At 44.7% G+C, this 23,415-nt stretch overlaps 1 protein-coding gene across 1 annotated transcript; it reads left to right on the top strand.

Annotated features, from left to right (window-relative positions):
• Positions 1-4,558: 4,558 nt before the first annotated feature.
• Positions 4,559-8,312, top strand: LOC307245458 (glucose-6-phosphatase catalytic subunit 1-like; the record flags this gene model as incomplete). The annotated part of the gene is given in 5 exon segments (XM_080021037.1): positions 4,559-4,569; positions 4,571-4,703; positions 4,707-4,774; positions 4,993-5,102; positions 8,203-8,312. Coding segments are annotated over 5 exon segments (432 nt in total).
• Positions 8,313-23,415: the final 15,103 nt, after the last annotated feature.

Raw genomic sequence — 23,415 nt, 5'->3', positions numbered from 1 at the left:
TGTTTGGTTCGCCCGTCCTTGGCTCATTCTGAGGTAGCGAAAACACGATCCATATTTTCATGGGAATATACACTAACTAAAACGTAATTATGAATATCACAATCATTTTGGTAAATTCTACTCCGCTGAGTCGTTCAGCAAGAAGAAGAGGCACAACCAAGTTCTCTGCTTCTGACCCACCCTTACAGGGGAGAAACCCCGCGAGAGCACAGGGAGAACATCCAAGCTCCACGGAGGAAGGACCCCAATGGGGACACACTAACCACGAAGGGACTCGAACCCTCAATCTTCTGATCCGAAGTCAGACGCCTTATCCATTAGGCCACGTGGTCATACAGTACAGTTACAGTACAGTTGCTCAACTCTCGAAATCATAAGGCGGGTCCAACACAGCAAAGACCTACTGAAGGCAGGGCTGGCACAGCAGGAAGCACAACGTAGCCATGCTGACCTCAGCTGAATATGACGAGCTGGAAACACTGCTTGAGCCACGCAGGTGAGATGCTGTGCCATGTAGTTCTACTGTAGCAGGGCGGGTTAGTACCGTCTGAGCGCGGGCGCCCCATTGCCGGCGCGCTGTAGGCAACGTCAGAGAGATACTGATGTAGAGAAACCGACAAAGTGGTACTGATGCTGTCCTGGTGGCTCAACCAGATATGCGCATGTTACATAAAGGCAAAACGCCTGCAGCGACCCAGCCTGCGATGATCACTCACTGATGATTTTTTTGACGCCCTACTACTTATCGCCTATGTCGCCTAAAGGAAGCGCCGTTTGATTTTGAAGTTGATTTCCATATCCTCTCCAAAAATTTTCTGACAAATAGAATTAATATGACAGTCACTTTGTTTTTGTATTTTTCTAATAATTTCAGGTGTTGTGAAAAGTGTAGCCATGAATTCTCTTGGTCTTGTGTGTTTATAGGTATGTCACAAACACTCATTGTATATCACAAATATGTGTCCTGCTCTGTGGTGCTCCCTGCACTCTGTCACCTGTTGTGTACGATGGAGATCTCAGATGTTCGCCCTTGCCTATATACACTAGTGTGTGCACTTCAAGGCTGCATTAACAGAGGACATCAACAGATGAAAGGAGAACACAAACCTGTCATGGCTAAAGGTAGCAACAGCTCTAGATCCCAGATTCAAGGAACTCAGGTGCCTGCCCGGAGCAGAGAGGTTTAAGATGTAGCAAAGGCTGAGTGAGATGCTCACGGACAAGGAACCTGCATCACTGACCTCCAGAGAAGAAGATGGAACCAGAGCCATCGAAGAAGAAGGTGGCCCTCCGACTGATGGGGTCAGAGTCAGAGTCTGATGATGAGACACTGTCAAAAGACAAAACTCTAGACCGATCTAGAGGCATGTCCACTACAGTGGTGGTCGGCATACACAGGTGCCCATGGTAAGTTCGCCAATATTGCACAAAGGTAATTGGCTATACCTGCCTCTATAGTGCCATGTGGCTGTTTTCTCTAGCAGGCCACATTTACAGGTAAGCTGTTTGTATTGACTTTGTAGCTGTGGTGTGGGGATGGTGTGGTGTGATAGCCACACCTGACCTGGATCTAGGTTTATTTGGATCAGAGTCGCTGCATACCTGTTGCTCGTATTTGGTCTAATGAGCAGCAGGTAAAACCCCCATCCCCACACACACTCGGGATAGTAGCCCATGTCAGGACAATGTCTATCTGCTCCTGGGCTAATACCAGCTAGCCCACTCTACAATAAACTGGTGTTTACAACCCCCGTCTTCTGTGCCTCTGTGCCGGAGATCCCAGAACACGCTGCTTGGGTGGCACATGGTAGGCGAAACTGCCACAGTAGCAGTCATTACTTTCTACTTGCTCTTTATTTGCATTTCTTGCATTTCTTTATTCCAAAACCACACATGTACAGCTTTTGTTTTATCTCCCCCCAAAAATACAAGTAAACACTAGTATTTTAAACTTGTTATTAATTATGAGTATTCACAGAATATTATTGTGAAGTCTTAGCGTCAAGCATCTCATCGCGCATCACCGTTCTCAGTCTCAGTCTCGTTCCGCAGTCCGTCAGTATTCACTACACTAGCGTTCGCAATCGCCACGCCCCCTTACCGTGAAATAACACGGGTCCTTACTTATCGACCGATTCGCTTAACGACCTGGTTGTAGAAACGGAACTCAGTCGTAATGTGAGGAGTACCCGTATACCAATACACGCACATATATATATTCTGTATATATACAGTTTATTGACTGTATATATGCCCCATGCCCCATTCGGCCACAAGCCCTGAGCACCCATCCACGTAGCTGAGTGCGATTGGCACAGGACACCCATTTGTCAGTCGAACAGTACAACAGTACAACAACCTACACGACTGTCTGACACTAACATCTTGGTGCCAGATACGACAGGACACCTTCACAGGTCTTGTGGAGTCTGTGGATGCCTCGACAGGTCAGAGCTGTTTTGACGGTACGAGGGGGACCTACACAACATTAGTGGTTATTAGTGGTGGTTTTAATTGTTAATGTTGTGGCTGATCGGTGTATATTTGTATATGTATGTGTAGTAGCTCATAAAATGTTTCAGGTTAAAGACTGAGTCATCGGATTATAATCTGTCCATTATGTAAGAACGTTTGATGATATGGTGAAAACATCCCACCGGTGAGATTCCACAAGTGGGCCATTTGTGGGTTATATAAGTTGAAACCTGGGAGATAGCCGATAATAAAAACTGAGTGGTGGTGAGTAGGAGGAGCTGTCAGCTAGGAGTGTGAATCTCTCCCTTATAAGACGATTCGAAACATTCAGGGACAATACATTTTAATACGGAACGATTCGGTGCGATTCGATACGATGCAATCTGATGCAGTTCTTAACATTTGTTTACTGAAGAAATTCATTTTCATATTAAGCCAATTCCATAAAAGTGGAATTACTTACCTTCAATTAACTAAAAAAATTACCTCGAAAGACCAGGGAATCCCAAGTATTTCTTACTTTATAGCATTTACATATAATAATATCTAATATACTGTTATTCAGACATAGTAATATATAATTTGATATTGTAATGACACTGGAATGCGTGTGGATTGGTGCCAGTTTTCTATTTCAGATGTATTTATTCTCATTAGTGTAGTAGAAACTAACAAGAAAATGTTTCAAACAAGTGGAAACTTTCTTCTTGTATGAAACAAACAGTTAAAACCCAGGTAATAATCTGTCCCACTGTGCATTGGGTCAGGACAGTGGATTGCGTAATGGAGAGAGAGTGATCTCCAGTCCACTGTGTGTCCCGTTCCCTGTGTATCTAAACAAAACAAATAATTATAATTTTGAAAGTCACACAACTTGTAACGTTAGATCATTGAGTCTTCCACAGCAGCTTAGTTTATACTGAAGTAGAATTAGGTATCGTATAGTAACTCCACCCAACTGTCTGACAAAAAAAGGTAATTTTCATCACATCATATCTCACCTACGCCCCCCCAAAAATGATAGTTTCCCTGTTTGTCACAATTTGTCATGAAGTTAAAACACTTAATGATAACATGTGGGTTTTGTTTCATATAGCCTACTGAGGTTTTGTTAGGATTTTATCATTGCATAGGCATTAGTGTATAGCATTTGCCAATTTACTGGATGAGTGCATGCATTTTAATGTTCTGTTACAATATTGAGTTCTTGGAAGAATCGATTTAGTTTGACCTCATGGGGGGAGGGGGATGTTTTGAATTTGTTTTTATTTGATTTAACAATAATCCCATTTATAGATGAAGGGTTTTCTTACTAATTTCCATTTATATGAACAGGCAGTACTTCATCCACTGTTAAGTAATATCAATTGTTGTATAATTTTGTTTGCCGTTTGTTCACCTCTTGTGTGCATTTTAGTTTGGCTATGGCCCCCTATTTGTGTTCCTTATAAAGTATATGGTCCTGTGTAATTTGGGTAGGTAAGTTTGGTGTGTTCTGTTGGTGTGTTCAGTCCATATTTCACAGCCCTGTTTCACATCTGTTGACATCATTTTATTTGGGCCCTACGTTATTTATCTTGTAAATGTTCCCCTGAACTTCGATTCTTGATTTTTGTATCTACTGTATTACTGTGTGAATAAATTCTTATTTTTTCCACTATCTAGGTAGATTGATTGTGTCCTTGACTTAGTTCCCTCACACCCCCCTAAGAAAACACACATTTCTTTAGCACAAACCGTGCACCCCTAAAAAATAAAAAACCCTAAAAAAGGAGTAGTCAGTAATTGAATATTCAATTGACTACTCTGGCGTATTAGTTAATCCTCGATCACACACTCCTCCTCGAGAGGTCAGTGGACGGTCCTAAAGACATTGAAGTTGGTTTTGCAAAAGAACCATCATGGCCGTGAAATGTTAAGGAACCCCTCTCTGTTTCCCAAGGCAAACAAATTAGATTACCTTGAGTAAAGTCCATTGGGGATCAAACATTCACTGAAAATCGCTCGTTAGCTGGACCGTCCCTGTCAACCAGAATAGACTCCCACAGCAGATTCCATCCACTGGTGGCAGGGTCGGGATACAATGGATCTTCTCCAGTTTGGGAGTCGAGCTAGCGGTCCATCTGCAGACCAAGTACAGCCAATACGAGGGCTACTTCAGCTTGGCATCCACAGTCGCCGACCTGCACACAACATTCTTCTGGTTCTTCCCCGTCTGGTTCCCCCTGTGAAGTAATGTGGAGCTGAGGCTCATATGGGCGGCCGTCGTCGGAGACAGGCTGAACCTGGTTCTCAAATGGTGAGTGTCACTGTTCTCCTACCACATGTTGGCCAAATGTATTTATTTGGGGGATTGGCAGAGCGTCCCATTCTGTTACCAGAAGCTTAATGAACATCAGTTGGAAATTGTCTTTTCAAGCTCAGGACAGTTTGTTGATGCGGATCAAGTAAGAGATCATTGAAGTTTGGCTGTTTGTGCAGGGGTAACCTGAATTCTGGCAGGGTTCTCACTGGCAGGGTTCTCTTTGGAGAGAGGCCATACTGGTGGATTCATGAGACCAAGTTCTACAGAGAAGGAGCGATATCTTCTCTGCAGCAGTTCCCCATCACATGTGAGACTGGACCAGGTATTATTGATCTGCTGATCTGTGTTTAGCTATAGATAGGGTTCCATGTCCTTTCTTGCTAAATTGATTTGCCTTGTCTGCCACAATAAGACACATGATGGACACATGATGATTTTGTAATTTGCTATTGTGGGCCACTACTGTAGTATGTTCACTGCCAAGTGTTTAAGGAATTTGCTGCTTTCACAATGTTCCACTGTGATATCAGCAGCGCTTGCCAAGTGCACACAGCATTCCTTTTATTGAACATGATAAGCTCCAATTTGATAAACGGGCTACTGCACTCTAGTACCTTTGGTCGTCTTTGTAGACGTCTTTGTTTCATTCATCAGGCTAAAACCACAACTACAACTGCAGTAATCTTATCTGTGCTGATGTGTTAGGTGTGTATCATACAATGTGTCATGTTTAACAATGCTTAGGGTTAGCGATCCTGTTGGGTGATCTGATCCAGCGCATTTGCTTGTAGGCACATATTCACAATGCCTGTGTGAGTGTTGATTTTGGCAGAAAAAGATGATCTGGATATAATGTAAAAAGAAAAGTGCTGGGGTAGAGTACAAGAGTTGATCAAGAAAGCAGGTGCAGTTATTACTGCACAGTGCACAGTGATGAACCATAAACAGTGCATTTGATTGATAACTCACTTGAAAGACTGGAAAACCTTTGTTCCCTATCGCAGGGACTGTGATCTATTACTCATGGGACTGATTGACGGATCATGTAATCCAGACCCTGCATTCACGCCGAATGGGGATTATCAGTTATCGTTATCGTATCGCTTCCAAGGCAACAATTCGCCATGAGTGGGCACACGCTCGACCTATTGAGTGCCCAGGCTTGAAGTCTGTACATAACAGACCCGTGGGTCTACAGAATGAGCAGGCATACGCCCGACGTAGTACGCAACAGGCCAGCGCTTCTGCAATGCGTAATGGCTTGCCACCCCCGTTGGTCCTCAGGACTATGACCAAGGGCTTCCCATCTCTATTCAGCCAGAGTTCAGGCCATCCAGTCATGCGTGTCACAATTTGGATGCTGACGGTTAGTGACATCGCTTTTGAGCCAGAAACTGCTGGCAATGATGGCATCAGCAGTCGTCACACGGCCCCCTTAGCATGTTGCTAGCCAGAGCGTTCCAGAGGTGGTACACATCCAGAGGCCTTGACTCAGTGAATGACAGACACCGCAAAAATGACGGTGTCGTTGAGGTGTAAGAGGACAACATCAGTGTTGAAAAGCGCCGTGTTGAAAAGATCCTTCATGCAGGATCAGCGCTGAGTGTATCATACCACTCCACCATCACCATGGACACATCCACCACGGGGTGGGGAGCTGTCCACAATGGTACGACAGTCAATGGGCGGTAGACGGCGACCCAGGCGAAGGGTCACATAAACGTGTTAGAGCTACACACAGTGTTACCAGCTCTTCAACATTTCCTGCCAGCCCTCAGAGGCCGACATGTTCTGGTGAGGTCAGACAACACGGCAGTGATAGCATACATCAATCGCCAGGGTGGGGTCCAGTCACTCCCCTTGTACCACATGGCGAACTGCTTACTATTGAATGTGGATCGGAACCTCCTATTTTCCTGGGGGAACCCCCAGGCAGCAGACTAGTGCCTTCATCCTCAGGTGGTGGTGGAGATCTGGAGACAGTTTGGTCGGGCGGAGGTGAATCTGATTGTGTCACGAGAGAGGCGCCGCTCTACGCTTTTCCTGTGACACTCACGCACTCTTAACAGAGTGCAAGAGGACAACCTGTCTACAGCTGGTGGCTTCCTATTGGCCCAGCCACCCATTGTTCACCAATCTGTGCAACATGTATGTGAGTCCCTTGTGGGAGCTTCCCCTCCAACGGGACCCACTCACACATATGCACAGAATATGGCACCCACCCCCGGACCTGTACCTGAGAAGGAGAAGCTCCTAGCATTAGGCCTGTCAGATGTGGTGGTTGCCACTATACAGAGACCCAGGCCGCCCTCAACTCACTCCCAGTACATGCTGAGGTGGCGTATCTTTGCCCAGTGGTGTGAGCAAAGAGGACATGCCCCTTCTGACTGCCCTATAGGACCAATATTGGAGTTTAAAAGTAATAGGTGAGCTGCAGGTATTGTCAGTCCAGCAATCTTGCATGCAGTTCGTGGGTGGAGGAGATGAATTGGTCATGCGTCCTAAAGCATCCTTTACTCTGAAGGCCGTTTCAGTCAGGTCACTGAGATCACAGCTTTCTCCTCACCTCCTTTTGAGTCAGTGGAGCAAAAGAGGCTTAACACTTCGTGCTCAGTTCAGGCTCTCTAGTGTTATGTTGACCGCACTTAGGACTTTAGGCATGACAACCAATTGTTTGTGTGCTTTGGCGCCCATGCAAAGGGTAGGCACTATCCAAGGGGCGATTGCCTCACTGGCTAGTGGAGGCCATAGACCTGGCATACAGGAGCCATTGAAGTCATTTGAAGCCCATGAGGAGTGTCGTCCTCCTCATGGGCCCTCTTTAGGGGGGCATCGACCGAGGATATAAGTCGGCCAACTTCATGGAGCTCTCCACACACATTTGTGCCATTTTACATGTTGGCTGTTACTAGCTCTGTGCTGCCCCATGTCATGTTTGGCACTCAGATTTGAGTATGCGGGTGCTACAGAAAGTATCCCACGAGCATTTTCCTCACACTTCTGCTGCATGGCATGTCTGGGACAGACACTCCAGTGGGGGTACATTATTATGTGGACCCCTTCGGGTGATAACCATACATCACCCGTGATGGTACACGGTCCCATGTGTAATAGACTGCAGTCCCTGCCATAGGAAACTATCTATGTTGTGAAAGTAACTATTTATGTTGTGAAGTCAGTTCTTCCCTGAGAAGGGAATCAGATCTATCACTACGCTGCGGTAATAGTGCTATGGTGGCCCTCTGAGGCACTCAGCGGTGAAAAGAGGAAGAGAGGAAGGTGAGCTGCAGGGTAGGAGTGCAGCGTTGTCACTTCCTCTAGGATTCAGCGTGAATGCAGTCATCCTGACATCTTCTAATCCTGTGACCTTTGTCAGTGCTTTTGACCTGCAGCGGTTAAGGTCATGCTATAGCATTTAGCAGGACGTCCTTCAGGGCACGCGATGGGTGCTGCTAGCGTGTGGTATGTGATGGTGACCGCTCTCCTTTCTATTGCAATGGAGAAACGGTGCCCTCCTCTACTATATAGGTAAGTCTTTGGCAATTCAAGAGTCAGTTGTAATTGAAACACCCTTCAAAGAACCATATCTCAAAAGCTCTCCATCAACAACACATTTCCTACATACAACATGAACATTAACTATAATTTATTAGGCAAATCTTATTCCAAGCTCTTTGGGCAGAGGGTTGCTCTGAAAAATGGGCAAGCGTAAGGATCTGAGTGACATGGTCATGGGCGCCTAAGGCTCATTGATGCGCGTGGGGAGTGAAGTGTAGCCCGTCTGGTCCCATCCCACAGAAGAGCTACTGCAGCAGAAATTGGTGAAAAAGGTTAATGCTGCTATGATAGAAAGGTGTCAGAACACACAGTGCATCACAGTTATGGGGATGGTAGCTCAGGCGGTAGAGCTGGTGGTCTAGTGATCTAAAGGTTGCTAGTTTGATCCCAGGCTCCTCCTGCTAGCATGCTGTAGTGTCCTTGAGCAAGACACTTAACCCCTAATTGCTCCTGATGGCTGCGTCCGTCAGTGATTGAACAATTGTAAGTCGCTTTGGATAAAAGCGTCTGCTAAATGTAATGTAATCACAGCTTGCTGTGTATGGGGCTGTGTAGCCACAGACCGATCAGGGTGTCCATGCTGACCCCTGTCCACCGCCGAAAGCTCCTACAATGGACACATGAGCTTCAGAACTGGACCATGGAAGAAGGTGGCCTGGTCTGATCAATCATTTTTCTTTTACATCCTGTGGATGGCCCGGTGCGTGCGCTGTTTACCTTGGGAAGAGATGGCACCAGGATGCACTATGGGAAGAAGCCAAGCCGGCGGAGGCAGTGTGATGCTCTGGGCAATGTTCTGCTGGGAAACCTTGGGTCCTGGCATTCATGTGGATGTTACTTTGACACGTACCACCAACCTAAACATCGTTGCAGACAAAGTACACCACTTCTTGGCACCGGTACTCCCTGATGGCCGTCGCCTACTTCACGGTGTGGCACGGTGGCGCAGTGCATTGCACTGCTGCCTCACAGCAAGAAGCTCCTGGGTTCGATTCCTGCCTGGGGCGCTGTTGGCACCGTGCTCCGGCGGGTTATCTCCCAAATAGGAGCCTTTCTGTGTGGAGTTTGCATGTTCTCCCCGTGCTCACATGGGGTTTCCTCCACCTCACAGTAAGGACCCCCACCAAAAACATGCACCCATCATTGTCTGACCAGCAATGGACATTTATCACCTGGTCCCCGGGCGCGTCCACGTATACTGCCCACTGCTCCTGGCTGTGCCCCGGAGGAAGGACAAGCCAGGATGGGTCAAAAGCAGAGAATCCATTTCACCGGCCACCATCAAAGCGTGTGTGTGTGTGTGCAAGCATGTGTTGTAGTGTGGTGTGTTGCGTGATAAATAAAGACTGTTTCTTATTCAGCAGGATATTGCGTCACACTGCAAAAATTGTTCAGGAATGGTTTGAGGAACATGACAAAGAGTTCAAGGTGTTGACTCGGCCTCCAAATTCCCCAGATCTCAATGTGATCGAGCATCTGTGGGATGTGCTGGAACAGCCTGATCCATGGAGGCCCCACCTCACAACTTACGGGACAGGATCTGCTGCTAGAGAGAAAGCTTTTGTTTTTTCTGAATAAAGAGGTATTTTTGAAAGAGACGAGATGGCAGTTTTTTTGTCTGCGGCTTGTGCAGGTTGCGCCGGTTTTCTCAGAATGTCTCTGAATCGTACTGATTAATTCTCTGGCCGGGGACAATCAATTAAATATTAACTCGAGCACAAAATAGCAGCACTGTCTTTCACCACAGCCTGTGAGCTTTTAATATGAGACATGGCAGGTCAACGGGCAGAACGTGATGCACTGTACACCAGTGTTTCCCAACCTTTTTTCTGCCATGGCACACTTTTTACAATGAAATAAGTCCACGCACACACCACTAGATCCTGTTAACCACTAAAACGTCAGAAACATGTAGAGCTGTGCTTATTATTATGGCCTGCTAATAGTGACGCATGACTCATGAACTCTTTGAAATAAGTTGGCAAAGTAGTGACTTTTCAATTCACAAACTGAAAACAATGAACTTGATCATCATTGACTGGAACTCCTGACTTGCTCAACGTGCATTCAACCAAGTTAATCCAATGAACAGAGGGCCGGAAAATGGAACGACTGAGAGCGTTTTACTGAGTGACTTGTCAAGAGCCGAATCTCAAAAAAGAGTTGATTATTATTATATATGGTCCTCACTTTCGGAGTGAAATTTGTTCTGATGGACACAGAGCTGGTATTCTGGCTGGAATGTATTAATTACCTGAATAAGTGCCGCCTTGAAATGTTGATCTTGCAACGCAAAAGCAAATGACCATTGTTTTCTTTTTTCTCAGTGGAATTCGAAAATGTCTCACGGCACTCCTGTAGAACACTATAACACTGCTGTAGACATCTGTTCCCTTTCAATTTGCTTTCAATTACTGTCTTCAAGCTGCATTTCAAACGATAAGAAAATAATAACCTGCAGCGCTGAGCATATGTGTGTTCATTGTTGTAGGTCGGAAGTCTGAAACCGCCTCTGATGACATAATAGCCGTGGCCTTCAGATGTTTCCGCCCCTTTTCTGTTGACCGTCTTACCTCTCTTGGTGTTTTCCTTTTCCTATTGATTTGAAGCTGCTATCTGGAGCGTGCTCCATGCTTCGCTGTGGGTGTGTGCGCGCGACACCGAGCAGCATTCTGTCGGCGCATGGACAGGGGGTGATCGGAGGCTCCACACGCGGACACACAGCGCCGCCTACGTCACCGGTATTGTGCAACATCACAAAGTCTAAATCAGACTGTAGACCACAGCTTGCGTTGAGAACACTGACAGCTCCAAACGCTCTTGTTGTTCTTTCAATCCGTGATTCCACGGACGCAGAACTTATCTAATTGCCGCTGTCTCGGTGGACATGTCGGCGAGGCAGCGGACGTGAATTAATGAAAATCTATTCCAAGGCACTTAAAGTCATCAACCAAACGTTTTGAGCCGTAACACTCCTCTCAGGCTGCGGAAGCCTTCTTCTTCTACAGACTCACGGATTATAGCATCTGAAACATCGCGCCACCAGGTCACCTTCACGCTTGACCCTCATCTAGACGACAGTCATTATATGTCTATTTTTATATATCTCTTTTACTGGAGGGACTCCAGACCCCTGAGACACTTAATATAGTATTTCAAACAGTATTTAATATTCATAATCTTTTTCTTGTTCCATTGCCTTCCTTCTAACTGAATGAAGAATTGTCATTTAGCTCTGCTCACTGCTAAGAGCTCCCTCTACAAAACACAGTCAAGCAAGGCTAGTAAACAATTTCTGTTCACTAGCCGTGCTTGGCAAAAGGTGGAGGTTGTGAAGGGCCTCACATTGGTTCTGCCTAGGGCCTCCAAATCACAAAGACTGCCGGTGTGATGGTGGTTGGAGCTGGTCAAACCAGCATAGAGTAGAATACACACACACACACACACACACACACACACACACACACACACCCTCCTGGTTGCATTCCTCTCCTTACCTCCCTCATTTGCTGCCATAATTATGACAGGAAGAGGACGAGGTGTAGTTCCAGTTTTCTTGGACCTAATTCACTGTTTTTCAATACATTTTCATCATTTTCGTTGCCCAATGTTCATGTTTTTGTGTAAATGTTGTTTGTTTCTATGTTTGATTCTCTCCCTCTTGGAGTAGTGATTAGTTGTTTATAGACCCAAACATGATAAATAGTTCTCCAAAGACAGGGGTTGGTGGTGGTTCTCTATAACCAAAAACTTGTCATCCTACAGGTCGTCCACAGGACAGCGTTATTGCAGCAGTTCTTGATGATTTAGGAATGAGTAAAGAGTGGCATTGCAGGTTGAGAAGTTGAACTCCACTTGCAGACTAACTCCGTCCTGAATGCAATGGTATACAAATACTCTGTGTTGTATGCCCAGCATGTTGACAGCACAGGTTAAAATTAAATAGATGAATAAATAAATAAATAAATAAATGAATAAATAAATAAATAAATAAATAAATAAATAAATAAATAAAAATACAAAATAAAAAATTAAAATCAAAAGAAAGGGGAATCAATACCAACTGTCTGTGACAAAATTACGGACGACGGAAACGTAAGTATTCTAAATATAATTGTGCTGTGTGTTTATTTTGCCGTTTAGCACTAGATAACCCTTTTAACACAAAAACACAATTATCCCGTATTTTACCCTTCTATCCCTCTGTCCTTCCGTTAAAGTATTTTCCCATGAATCTCCTGTATATTTAACTTTTCAGAATTTTTTTTTTTTTAATGTTGGCGGTAATGTAGGCGGTAGGCTGCGGCCCACAATCCGCAGCAAGTCTCGGCAAATAAAACTGATAAAAACAGTGTTTTTATTGTAGATTTATTTATTTTCCTGGTAGTATGTGGTACTACCAGTTAGTCAAATGTATGTCTTGTCATCGGATACTTTCACAAACCGGCGCAGGGTAGGAGCGCTTGTTGTTGTTGTTATTGTTAATAATGTTTAATACAGCACAGCTTTATGGAGGGGCAGAACAGAGTGAAAACCAGTGTTGGGATTTATGGGGGAAACAAGGGGAGCTCAAGTCCTTCCCCACGAAAGGGACTTGAGCGCCCCTTGAAAGCAACGAATGCTGAAATTTGGGGGGGATCGTGAAAAATAATAATTTATTTAAAAGTATTACACTAATAACCACATATTTCCAGTCCTGCAGTGGTTGATGGAAGTTTAAACTTGCACTGTGTTAGACTCCTGGTTACCTGTCTGTGCTGTCCGTGACGGGTAAACTGGAGTCTGGGTTGAACCAATGGCGAGTGAGAATGTGGAGAGTGCGTTTTCGGATAGCCCGCCCCCTCTGCCTCCAATCATGGCGCACTCAAGAAAAACACGCGGTTACGTCCTTTATTTACAACTTTTCTAAAGTGCGCCGATGGAAAACCCGCGTGACGGCAGCAGTCATGGATTACACCAACATTTGGCGTCTGCTACGATGCCACGAAGCCGTGACGTACTTAAGGTGAGGTGTATAAATGTTTAGAGTGCACGGAGGACTACTTTTGAGCCAATATTAACATGCTTGCCGATCGTGTCGACAGTTTTGCAAACATGTGGGGAAGTCGGGTTTTGATACATATCACGTTTTTCCGCTTACGCCCGTAATAGACCAGGCGCGTTGGCGCAGCGTGCGGGCGCGGCAGGGAGCGGCTTTTCCACCGGCTCCACCGGCTGCGTGCTGAAGCGTGCCAGGCGCGTCCATGTTGTCATAGAGCGACAAGTATTTAAAACGGCAGCGATTCAAATCTATTTTGACAAACAGTTTGATAATACGTTTAATGTATGAGATACCACCTTCTTGTATTAGTTGTTGTGTGTGTGTGGGGGGGGGGGGGATGAAACAATCTTTGTAATGACGTTACAGCATGTTGATCTGCGTGTCGATTACGCACATTTGAGAATTTTTCGTATTTTTGGAACTTATAGAGCTTATTGTGCGTAATCACCGGGTGTCATGACATTTCACTGCATATATGTACGACCGTATGTGTGTGTATGTGACAAATAATCTCTTGAACTTGAACTTGAACTTGTTTAGACTAAGGTGAACAGCGTCTTGCAGTCATCCAGTTAAATGTATAAAACATGTTTTTATAGTAGTCTGCCCTAAATAACTTTTGATATCATTGCAATGTGAGCTGAAACGTTCACTGTGGATCGCAACGTTAATTGTTAATATTGTAGGTCTCTGGTACAATGTAGACTTATATAAAACACATTTCAATCGATTCAACTCTTTACAAAAAAAACATTTCTCCGCGCGCGTGTGTGTGTGTGTGTGTGTGTGTGTGCGTGTGTGTGTGTGTGTGTGTGTGTATTTATTTCTTTACGTACCCTGATAGCGCGGTGATTGAGTTGGACGCCACTGTTTTAGCCCCACCCAGCGGCCATTGGCTGAACTGCACTTTTCATTTCATTTCCATACGGTTGCTGCTTGAACGTAAGGCCTGAAGCGCCCCCTTGTGGTTTCATATGTAATGCAGCCAGATCCACCACACAGCATTCCGAAAGGACTTTCGCAACCCCTTGATGCCCCATGCCCTTTTTTTAATTATTTGATTGTTGTTGTTTTTTAAGTGTGAATGGGCATCGAAGTAGCTGATTGTCTGGGCAAGATATGCATATTGATGAGGAATGTGTCCTCTCCGCTGTGCTCTGACTCTTGACATTTCACAGGTCACCCAAAGGACCGTTATTGTGAGCTCGCTTGTGAAATTATTACTATATGTTGTCATATTTACTTCAACAGAGGCACTGTAAAAAAAGGCTTACTTTTGGACAAATATGAATGTTTGTTGGGCTGTGCATTTCCATAGCCAAAAACGTCTATAAAACAAAAGAAACTTTGAAAACCCTCACCGTGTACCTTTATTTAAAGTTGTCAAACACAGTTTCCAGCCTCCCGTCTCTCCAAATGTACTGCTGCCGCTCCCTGGGTCCTTGGAGCTCTGCTTGGAAGGCTGCTGGTGCTTTCGTTCGCGGCGGGAGAGCAGGAGTCAGCGCCAAGGGCCAGGTACGGCACCTCAGATATGTTGAGCAACAGGCAGAGGATGGAGGCGGTGTACATGATGAGGAGGAGGATGGTCTTCTCCGTGGGGCGAGATACGTAGCACCTCGCCCTCCCATATGGCTGGCTCAAGCAGTTGTAGGTAGGGCGTAGAGTGTAGAGAAAGGTCGCCTCCAGGACAGAACGGGTCAGCCATACCCCAGATGAAGGAGGGAGCACAATGAACGCGGAGAGCCAGACGTTGTCCACAAACGTGGAGGGATTGTAGATTCCTTCCTGCGGGAGGAGTGAATTCTTACTCTACGTGGCTGGAATGGTCGTGTCACGTGTGATGGGATCCTGTGGACCGGGCACAAATTGTTAAGTCTTTTCTTAAAATGTACATGATGCATGTATGTTTCCACTCGGGCTTAATTCTAGATGTGCCATTCCAACGAGAGGTTGTTGGTGAGCTCATGCCATAGGAAGCACAAAACAGCATTGACGTTCATGTGACAAACAACATGGAGTACAATACATATTCACATAGCTAAATATTATAACTAAATACTACTATACTACAGCCACTGACTCTCTCACTTACGCACACACAGAAATCTGGATATATATCGGGAGAAATTACTAAGGGGAGACTGGGCGAGCATTAGGGCTTAATTATTACCTTTCACTATTTCTATTTCACTATTTATTTACCAAACATTCTTTCTTTCTCTCACTCATGCACCTTTCTCTCCTTTGGCATAAATCTATGGACGCTCAGCTTTGCAGGGGGAGAGTTGAGTGTCCTTCCTCATTTGTTATAAGCTTTCTATCAAAGTGTTGAACTGAAAGGCTCGCTGGCCAAAAGGATTAATAATAAAGAATAATGAGTTTGGGCGCAGGAGGAATGGCGTTCCGCTCTCTCTCTCTCCTGGACGGCTGACGAGCCCGCGCGCCAATCTCCGCTGCAAGACAGACATTGAGGGAGCTCCCCGCAGCGGATCAGACCAATCAGCGCCGCACGGTCGACTGGGGGCAGGTGTGCGGTCGCGGGGAAGGAAGCCAGGCCGCGCCCTTTTGGATCCGCCACGGCCTCTTTCATCAAAATCTCATCACCTTCATTTTGTTTGACAGCAGTGGCACGTCAGTCAAGCACGACCGCCTGAATGCTTGGAGTCAAATTTGGTCGGTTTTACACAAGTTTCCGCTCCGTATGCGGATTGATTTTGGATGAAGCTTAAACCACAAGATGTCTGTGACATTACCGGTTCAAATGAGACGCAAACCGCGCTCGAGCTTCTGCCGTTCTTCTGTTTCGAATGGTTTGAGCTTTAAAAAATTGAGAGAATTTTTTGCCAGGCAATGACAACAACAATCGGGGATCCGGTCCTGCGGGCTGGATCCCCGATTGTTGGTTGCTCGTTTCGCGGAGCAACCGCTGTGTGGTCTACACGGCGAAAACCTCCCTTCTCTAAAACAACCGTCCATGTTTGCCTGTAAACCGCAACCTCTCATTGTTATAACTGACCGTGTTGCTTGTGGAAATAGAGCTGCACTCTCAGTGATGGACAGGTGACCCTTTGGTGCTGTGTCGGGCAACGACGACGGAGCGGTGGAAGCATGTAAGCGTCAAGCAGGTAAGATGATACACAGACACCTACACGCGCACGACCACGACAAAGCGATGAAGGGTCCGCACCACGCACCTCGCACCATGAGAATGGACGTTCGGAGCCGCAGGCTGCACATATTTAAGAAATTGGCGTATGATGTCACAAAGCGTCTCACTCAACAAACTCATCAGCACAAACGTTGAGCTAATTCCAGTCAAATTTCATTGGGTTTTGACTAATTCCTGCTCCGAATGTGGGTTCAGGTTGTCGTGTTCCAGACGCTTTTAGCCGGGGAGAAAAATTATAACAAAAATCCAAACAATAACAATAGGGTTCCAGCTGATCTCTTCTGATTCCCCCCCCCACCTCCCTATTCTATCTATCTATCTATCTATCTATCTATCTATCTATCTATCTATCTATCTATCTATCTATCTATCTATCTATCTATCTATCTATCTATCTGTCTATCTGTCTGTCTGTCTGTCGCTTTCTCTCTACCTCTATCCACCTTCTATCTTTTGTATAGGTCTACAAGTTATGAATAATATAATAATGTGTCTAATTGAAAATCTTTGGTGACACGCACGCACACACACCCCTTCCCAAACCAGATCATCATCCGTCTCTGTTTCCTTTTCAGCCATTATCCCTTTTGTGCTGCTGATGTATTAATTGTGTGATTTTACTAATAACCTCAGTGGCTCGGTCCATCTCGGATCTTTTAATCCGGGGGAACGGGCCCTCGGGGGCCTATCATGCCAGGATGAGATTTGAGAGTTTCACGGGCCTAGCACGCTCTGATTGGTGGGGAAAAAACTGAACTTCAAGCTGCAATAAGCGATATTTCTGCTGATGAAATGGAACCAGGAGAACCCCCGCGATACCAAGGAGCGCTTATAATAATAATAATAATAATAATAATATATATGTATTACTCCTTGGTAAAGTACTTTCTAGTTACAGCTACTCTCAGATTTTAGAAGAACTATTGGATATTCATTCTTTCACTTCAGTTATTTTCCAACAAAGGATTGTGCTTCACTATTTCACAAGTAATAAGTAAGCTATTTTCACATGAATCTGTATAGACGAAAAAAATAGTGATAAAAAGAGTGACATCGGAAAAAGATAAAACAGTGATAAAAGGAATAAACAAAGTAGGAATTCAATATAATAATAATAATATAATAATAATAATAATAATAATAGCTTTATTTATATAGCACCTTTGAAAACAGGCTTTACAAAGTGCTTTGGCAGAGAAATAAAAGCAGAGTGTTAAAGTCTTCAAATTAAAAGGCAAAGGAACACTAATAAACATGTATTCATTAAATTGTAAAAGCGGATAAAAAGAGGGAAAAAAAGTAAAAATATGGTCATAGGAAATAGAACTAAAAGGAAAAAATATAGATAAATAAATAAGTAAAAAATGAAATGGATAAAGAAAGGGGGTGGCATCATACAAAAGCAGATCTATAAAAATGGGTTTTGAGAAGCGATTTAAAAGAAGCCATTGACTCTGCTCAGCCGAATCTCCTCAGGCAGGTCGTTCCGAAGTCGAGGGGCCCCGACAGAAAAGGCACGGTCACCTTTCGTTTTAAGTCTAGACTTTGGAACAGCCGGGAGGGCCCCGCCTGCCTGAGAATCTAAGGCTGCGCACTGGCTCATATGGATGGGGTCAACACATCCGTTATGTAGCTGGGAGTCAGACCCAGACGTGCTTTAAAAGTGATCACTAAAATATCAAAATGGATTCTGAAGCGAACAGGGAGCCAATGGAGAGGAGACAGGATTGGGGTGATGTGACGGCGTCTTTTGGAACCGGTGAGAAGCATGGCTGCTGCGTTCTGAACTAGTTGGAGGCGGGAGAGTGACTTTTGGTTGATGCCAGAAAGGAGGGGGTTACATTCGTCTAGTCGTGTGAAAATGAGGGCCTGGATTATTTTTTCCAGGTCGCTGTGTGATAGCGTTGGTTTGATTCTGGAAATGGTTCTCAGTTGAAGGAAGCAGGACTGGACAGTTTTTAAATCTGTTGTTCAAAGTTTAGCTCAGAGTCAAACAGCACTCTCAAGTTTCTGGCGACTGACCTAATATTTGTGGACAGAGGATGAGTCGTTACCTATGGAGACTGCGAAGGTTATCTCTGAAAGGTAGGAATAAAACCAAGCAAGTGCAGTGTCCTTGATGCCAAGTCAATTAAAACAGTGTGTCTTCAGGGTCAAAAGGCTGCGCTTAGATTTAAAAGAATTAAAATTGCACTATCCCCCCAATTGGCTGCTAAAAGGATATTGTTGGTTACTTTGAGGAGGGCAGTTTCTGTGCTTAAAGCTCTCAAACCCGACTGGAATTGCTCAAATATGTTATTATGACACATAAAAGCCAGAAGCTGGGTTGATACCACCTTCTCTTAAAACCTCTGAAAGAAATGGAAATTTAGAAATGGGCCTCAAATTGTCAAGAACGGAGGGGTCCGAGGTTCGGTTTCTTGAAAAGAGGATGGACCACAGCATGTTTAAAAGTAAAAAAGTTAAAAAAAAAACCTCCTCACATCTCTGGTGACACTTGATTAAGATGGCGGGGGTGATGAAATGGGTGACAAAATGCATATATGTCGGCAAGTCTATTACCTTAAATAAAATTCAGGTGTTGGAATGGTTTACAACAATCAGGTTGGAGAACAAAAGCTGCCCCTGCTTCTTTGACTGCCCTTTGATAATTGTGCAGAGCGTCCCCCCCCACATCTTGTGAAATGCGTTTAAACCACTCTTCTTCCGTTTCCATTCCTTTCTCTGACAGCCTCTCTTTAGGTCCTGGGTGGATTCATTTAGCCGGGGCTGCGATGTTTTATTCGACTTTTTCTCCTTGTCCAGGGTGGTCAGACAGGTGTCATTAAAATGGGAGACGAGCTCCTCTGTGTTAAAATCTGGATAAAGGGTAGTTAAAGGCGAAGCAGCATTGAAAAGCTCGGAAAACTTGCTCGCTGACATAGTGTTAAAAAACAGGGTAGGATTGTTGGACAGCGGTGGACAGGATTGTTGTGAGTGATTAAAAAAAAAAAAAAATTGGGGCAAGACCACACTGAATAAAACCACACAGATATCCTTTTGTCTCCTGAGTGAGGTCAAAAGAGTCAAGGACATCCATAAAAATCAGTCATAAAAGTGTGGCTGGGGCAGCAGACATTGTATGTTAAAATCACCTAAAATCTGAATTTTGTCATAATTTGACATTTAAATGAGATAACAACTGAGGAAATTCTCGGTTAAAAACATTTGGTCTTGGTGTTTGAATTATTAAAATTATCACTGGGTCCTTAGAATTGTGTATAAAACCAAGATGTCCAAATTGGAGTGGTTTTTAAATCCAAATTATATTGTTATGATTAGCCTTAAGGGGGTGTGATAATGAGCATGCTACCCTAGGCCTATGAAGGGAAATGATGGTGGTTACGGTGGAAGGCGTAGCAGTCCCGTTAAGGAGAGCTGAGTGGGCTGCAGGAGTAGGGGATGGAGGAGGTGCCTGTAAAGTGAAATGGGTGTGTGGGACTCACTGGCCGCCAGGAGGTGAATGCGTTGGGATGGAGGCGTTCATCCTTAAAAAGATCCAGTCCGCTGTCGAAGGCGGCGAAGTTGTCCACGTAGGGGACGCCGGGATGCCTCTGTTGCAGCAGCAGCCCCTTCAGCCAGATGCGCAGTCGCTGGGATCGGCAAAATTTTACGTGGCCGAAACGGGGGAAGGTCGGTGGGCCTGACACAATGCTCTGCTTGTTTGTATTTAAAACACTGTTTATGAGGCCGACAACAATTAAACAATTGGTTATATACTGTGTGTGTGTGTGTGTGTGTGTGTGTGTGTGTGTGTGTGTGTGTGTGTGTGTGTGTGTGTGTGTGTGTGTGTGTGTGTGTGTGTGTGTGTGTGTGTGTGTGTGTGTGTGTGTGTGTGTATAAAATCAATTGTTTCAATCCCCCAACAATATATACACAAGAAAGGAAGAAATATATATTTTTTTTTATCGATTTTTTAATTAGGTTTATTATATATTGCCAATTGTTTATAGATTTGTTTTATTATTGTTGTTAGTTTATTATTTGCAAACTTTTTACATTTATATTTAATATAATTTATTATCTTAAAACTATTTCCTATTTGTTTTGATCTTAGCTGCTGTACAGTAATACTGTAATTTTCCTCCGGAGGAATGAAGCATCGATCTGTCTGTCTGTCTGTCTGCCTGCCTGCCTGTCTGTCTGTCTGTCTGTCTGCCTGCCTGTCTGTCTGTCTGTCTGTCTGTCTGTCTAGCGTTCTGATGTATCTATGTGCATTCCCCACTTCCGCCAGCAGGGGCCGGTGTCACACTGTAGCGCTCACCCTTATCGTCCGGTTTGTCCGGAGGCCACATTTAAATCCAGACCCTAAATAACAGCAGACAGGTCCAACTAGAGGCAGAAGTGTCCGAGATTCTCTCCATCAACTCGTCTCCTCGTCCTTTCATCGCTCGCCAGACTGCGGCCGGACCGCTGTGTCCCCCGGAAAAAAAAAATAAAATAAAAATAAACTTCTTTGGCGAATAATGACCAGGGAGGGGAAATAATAGAGAAAAGGAAATGACAGAATGGTGCGAGGGAGGCACCTGAGGGAGATTCATTTGAATTGAAGATTAGGCAGGGCGAAAATAGACACACACACACGCACACGCACACACACACATGCACGCACGTACATACACACACACAACCACGTACATTCACACACACACACACACACACACACAGACACACTAGCACGTACATACATACACACACACACACTAGCACGTACATACATACACTCACACAAACACACACACACATACACACTAGCCTGTACATACACAAACAACATAGACATATGAGAACAGTAGCACACACACACACACACACACACACACTACTGGTCCAATGAAATAATGGCCGCACTTTATACTGATGTCTTTTGAAGATTTATTTTTTCCCTCTCTCTTTTTTCGTTTAACACCGTGAAAACTACAAGAACCTAAAGGACAACAAAAGGTTCAAAATATACATCCCTCATTCCTTTTTAAAGTCTTTCAAGTGAGTGTCGGGGGATAAACAGGCCTAAACTCGTGAGTACAACAGAAGTGTGCTGAAATCAAATAACGTTTCTACAAATGTCTCACGTCGTCCATGTAAAGGCACATCAACAAACATTATACACAAATATTAACATATGAAAGACAATTACCTCTTGGACCACGTGCAGAATAGGATTATTTTGGGGCCGTATGTCTTTCCTCTGCAGTCATGTTGGTTCTGACCCATAATGCCAGGGGGTTAAGCCCTTAACTAATCTCTGGTCATGTGACTCATTACACTCGACATTAAATAACAATTTACAAACACCGATCAACAACAACATTAAAACCACTGACAGGTGAAGTGAATAACATCTTGTTCCAGGGGCTCCTGTCAAGGGGTGGGATATATAAGGCAGCAAGTGAACAGTCAGTTCTTGAACTTGATGTGTTGGAAGCAGGAAAAATGGTCAAGCGTAAGGATCTGAGCGACTTTGACGAGGGCTAAATTGTGATGCCTAGACGACGGGGTCAGAGCATCTCCAAAACGACAGGTCTTGTGGGGTGTTCCCGGTGTGCGGCACCTCCCAAATGTGGACCAAGGAAGGACAAACGATGAACCAGCAACAGAGTCACGGGAGCATCAGAACTGGACCATGGAGCGATGGAAGAAGGTGGCCTGGTCTGATGAATGACATTTTCTTCATGTGGATGACCAAGCGCGTGTGCGTTGTTTACCTGGGGAAGAGATGGCACCAGGTACACACACACACACACACACACACACACACACACACACACACAAATAGGCACTAGGACACACACACACACACATAACCGCACTAATAAAACAGTACACATTTAGACACAAACACATATGCACACACACATACAAACATGAACAGTAACACACATGGGCATACACACTAATAGGCGGTAGCACGCACACACACACACACTCTCTCTCCATCTCTCTCTCTCTCTCTCAGATGCATATGATCTGATGAGTAAAACTCACACACACACACACTCTCTCTCTCTCTCTCTCTCTCTCTCTCTCGCTCTCTCAGATGCATATGATCAGAAACACTCACACACGTACATGCAGACACTCACCACCACATATAGACAGTAACACACACACACACACACACTCTCTCTCTCTCTCTCTCAGATCCATATGATCAGAAATACTCACACGTACATACAGACACTCACCACCACATACTGTATAGACTCACAGACACATACACATACACACACACACACACACACTTTCTCAGATGCATATGATCAGTAACACTCACACGCACACACACACTCACTCTCTCTCTCGCTGTCTCAGATGCATATGATCAGAAACACTCACACGTACATACAGACACTCACCACTAGACAGTAATACATGCACACACACACACACACACACACAAGGCACATGAGAACAGTACCGCACGCACACACATACACATGCATACAAACAGAAACACACACAACCATCCCAAAGGACACACGCACACACACACATGGACATTAACACACATGCATACGAACAGTAAAAACTGTATTTTTTCTTTTTAATTTTGGAGATGTAAAGGTCTCCCCCCGCCAACCGGGGCCCTCGCCAATAACCTTATGAATAATCAAATCATGTGAATATTTCCCACAGCAAAGAGCACACGCCTGAGCCCCGAAACCCCCACATACAGTCGGTGTACACCGTGTGACGTACAGCTTTCAAAATCCCCAAAATCAGCCAGACTCATTTCACTTATTTGTAGATGTCCAATTTACCCTTGTGAACAGTGAGTAGGTCATTCATATAGGCCTATCAGACCCAAAATCATTTCAAATCAATATT

The sequence above is a fragment of the Zeus faber genome (genome assembly GCF_960531495.2).
Source record: "Zeus faber genome assembly, chromosome: 20".
NCBI classification, from domain to species: domain Eukaryota; kingdom Metazoa; phylum Chordata; class Actinopteri; order Zeiformes; family Zeidae; genus Zeus; species Zeus faber.
Note: the sequence above shows the minus strand (reverse complement) of the source record. Positions and strands in the feature narration are given on the sequence as shown.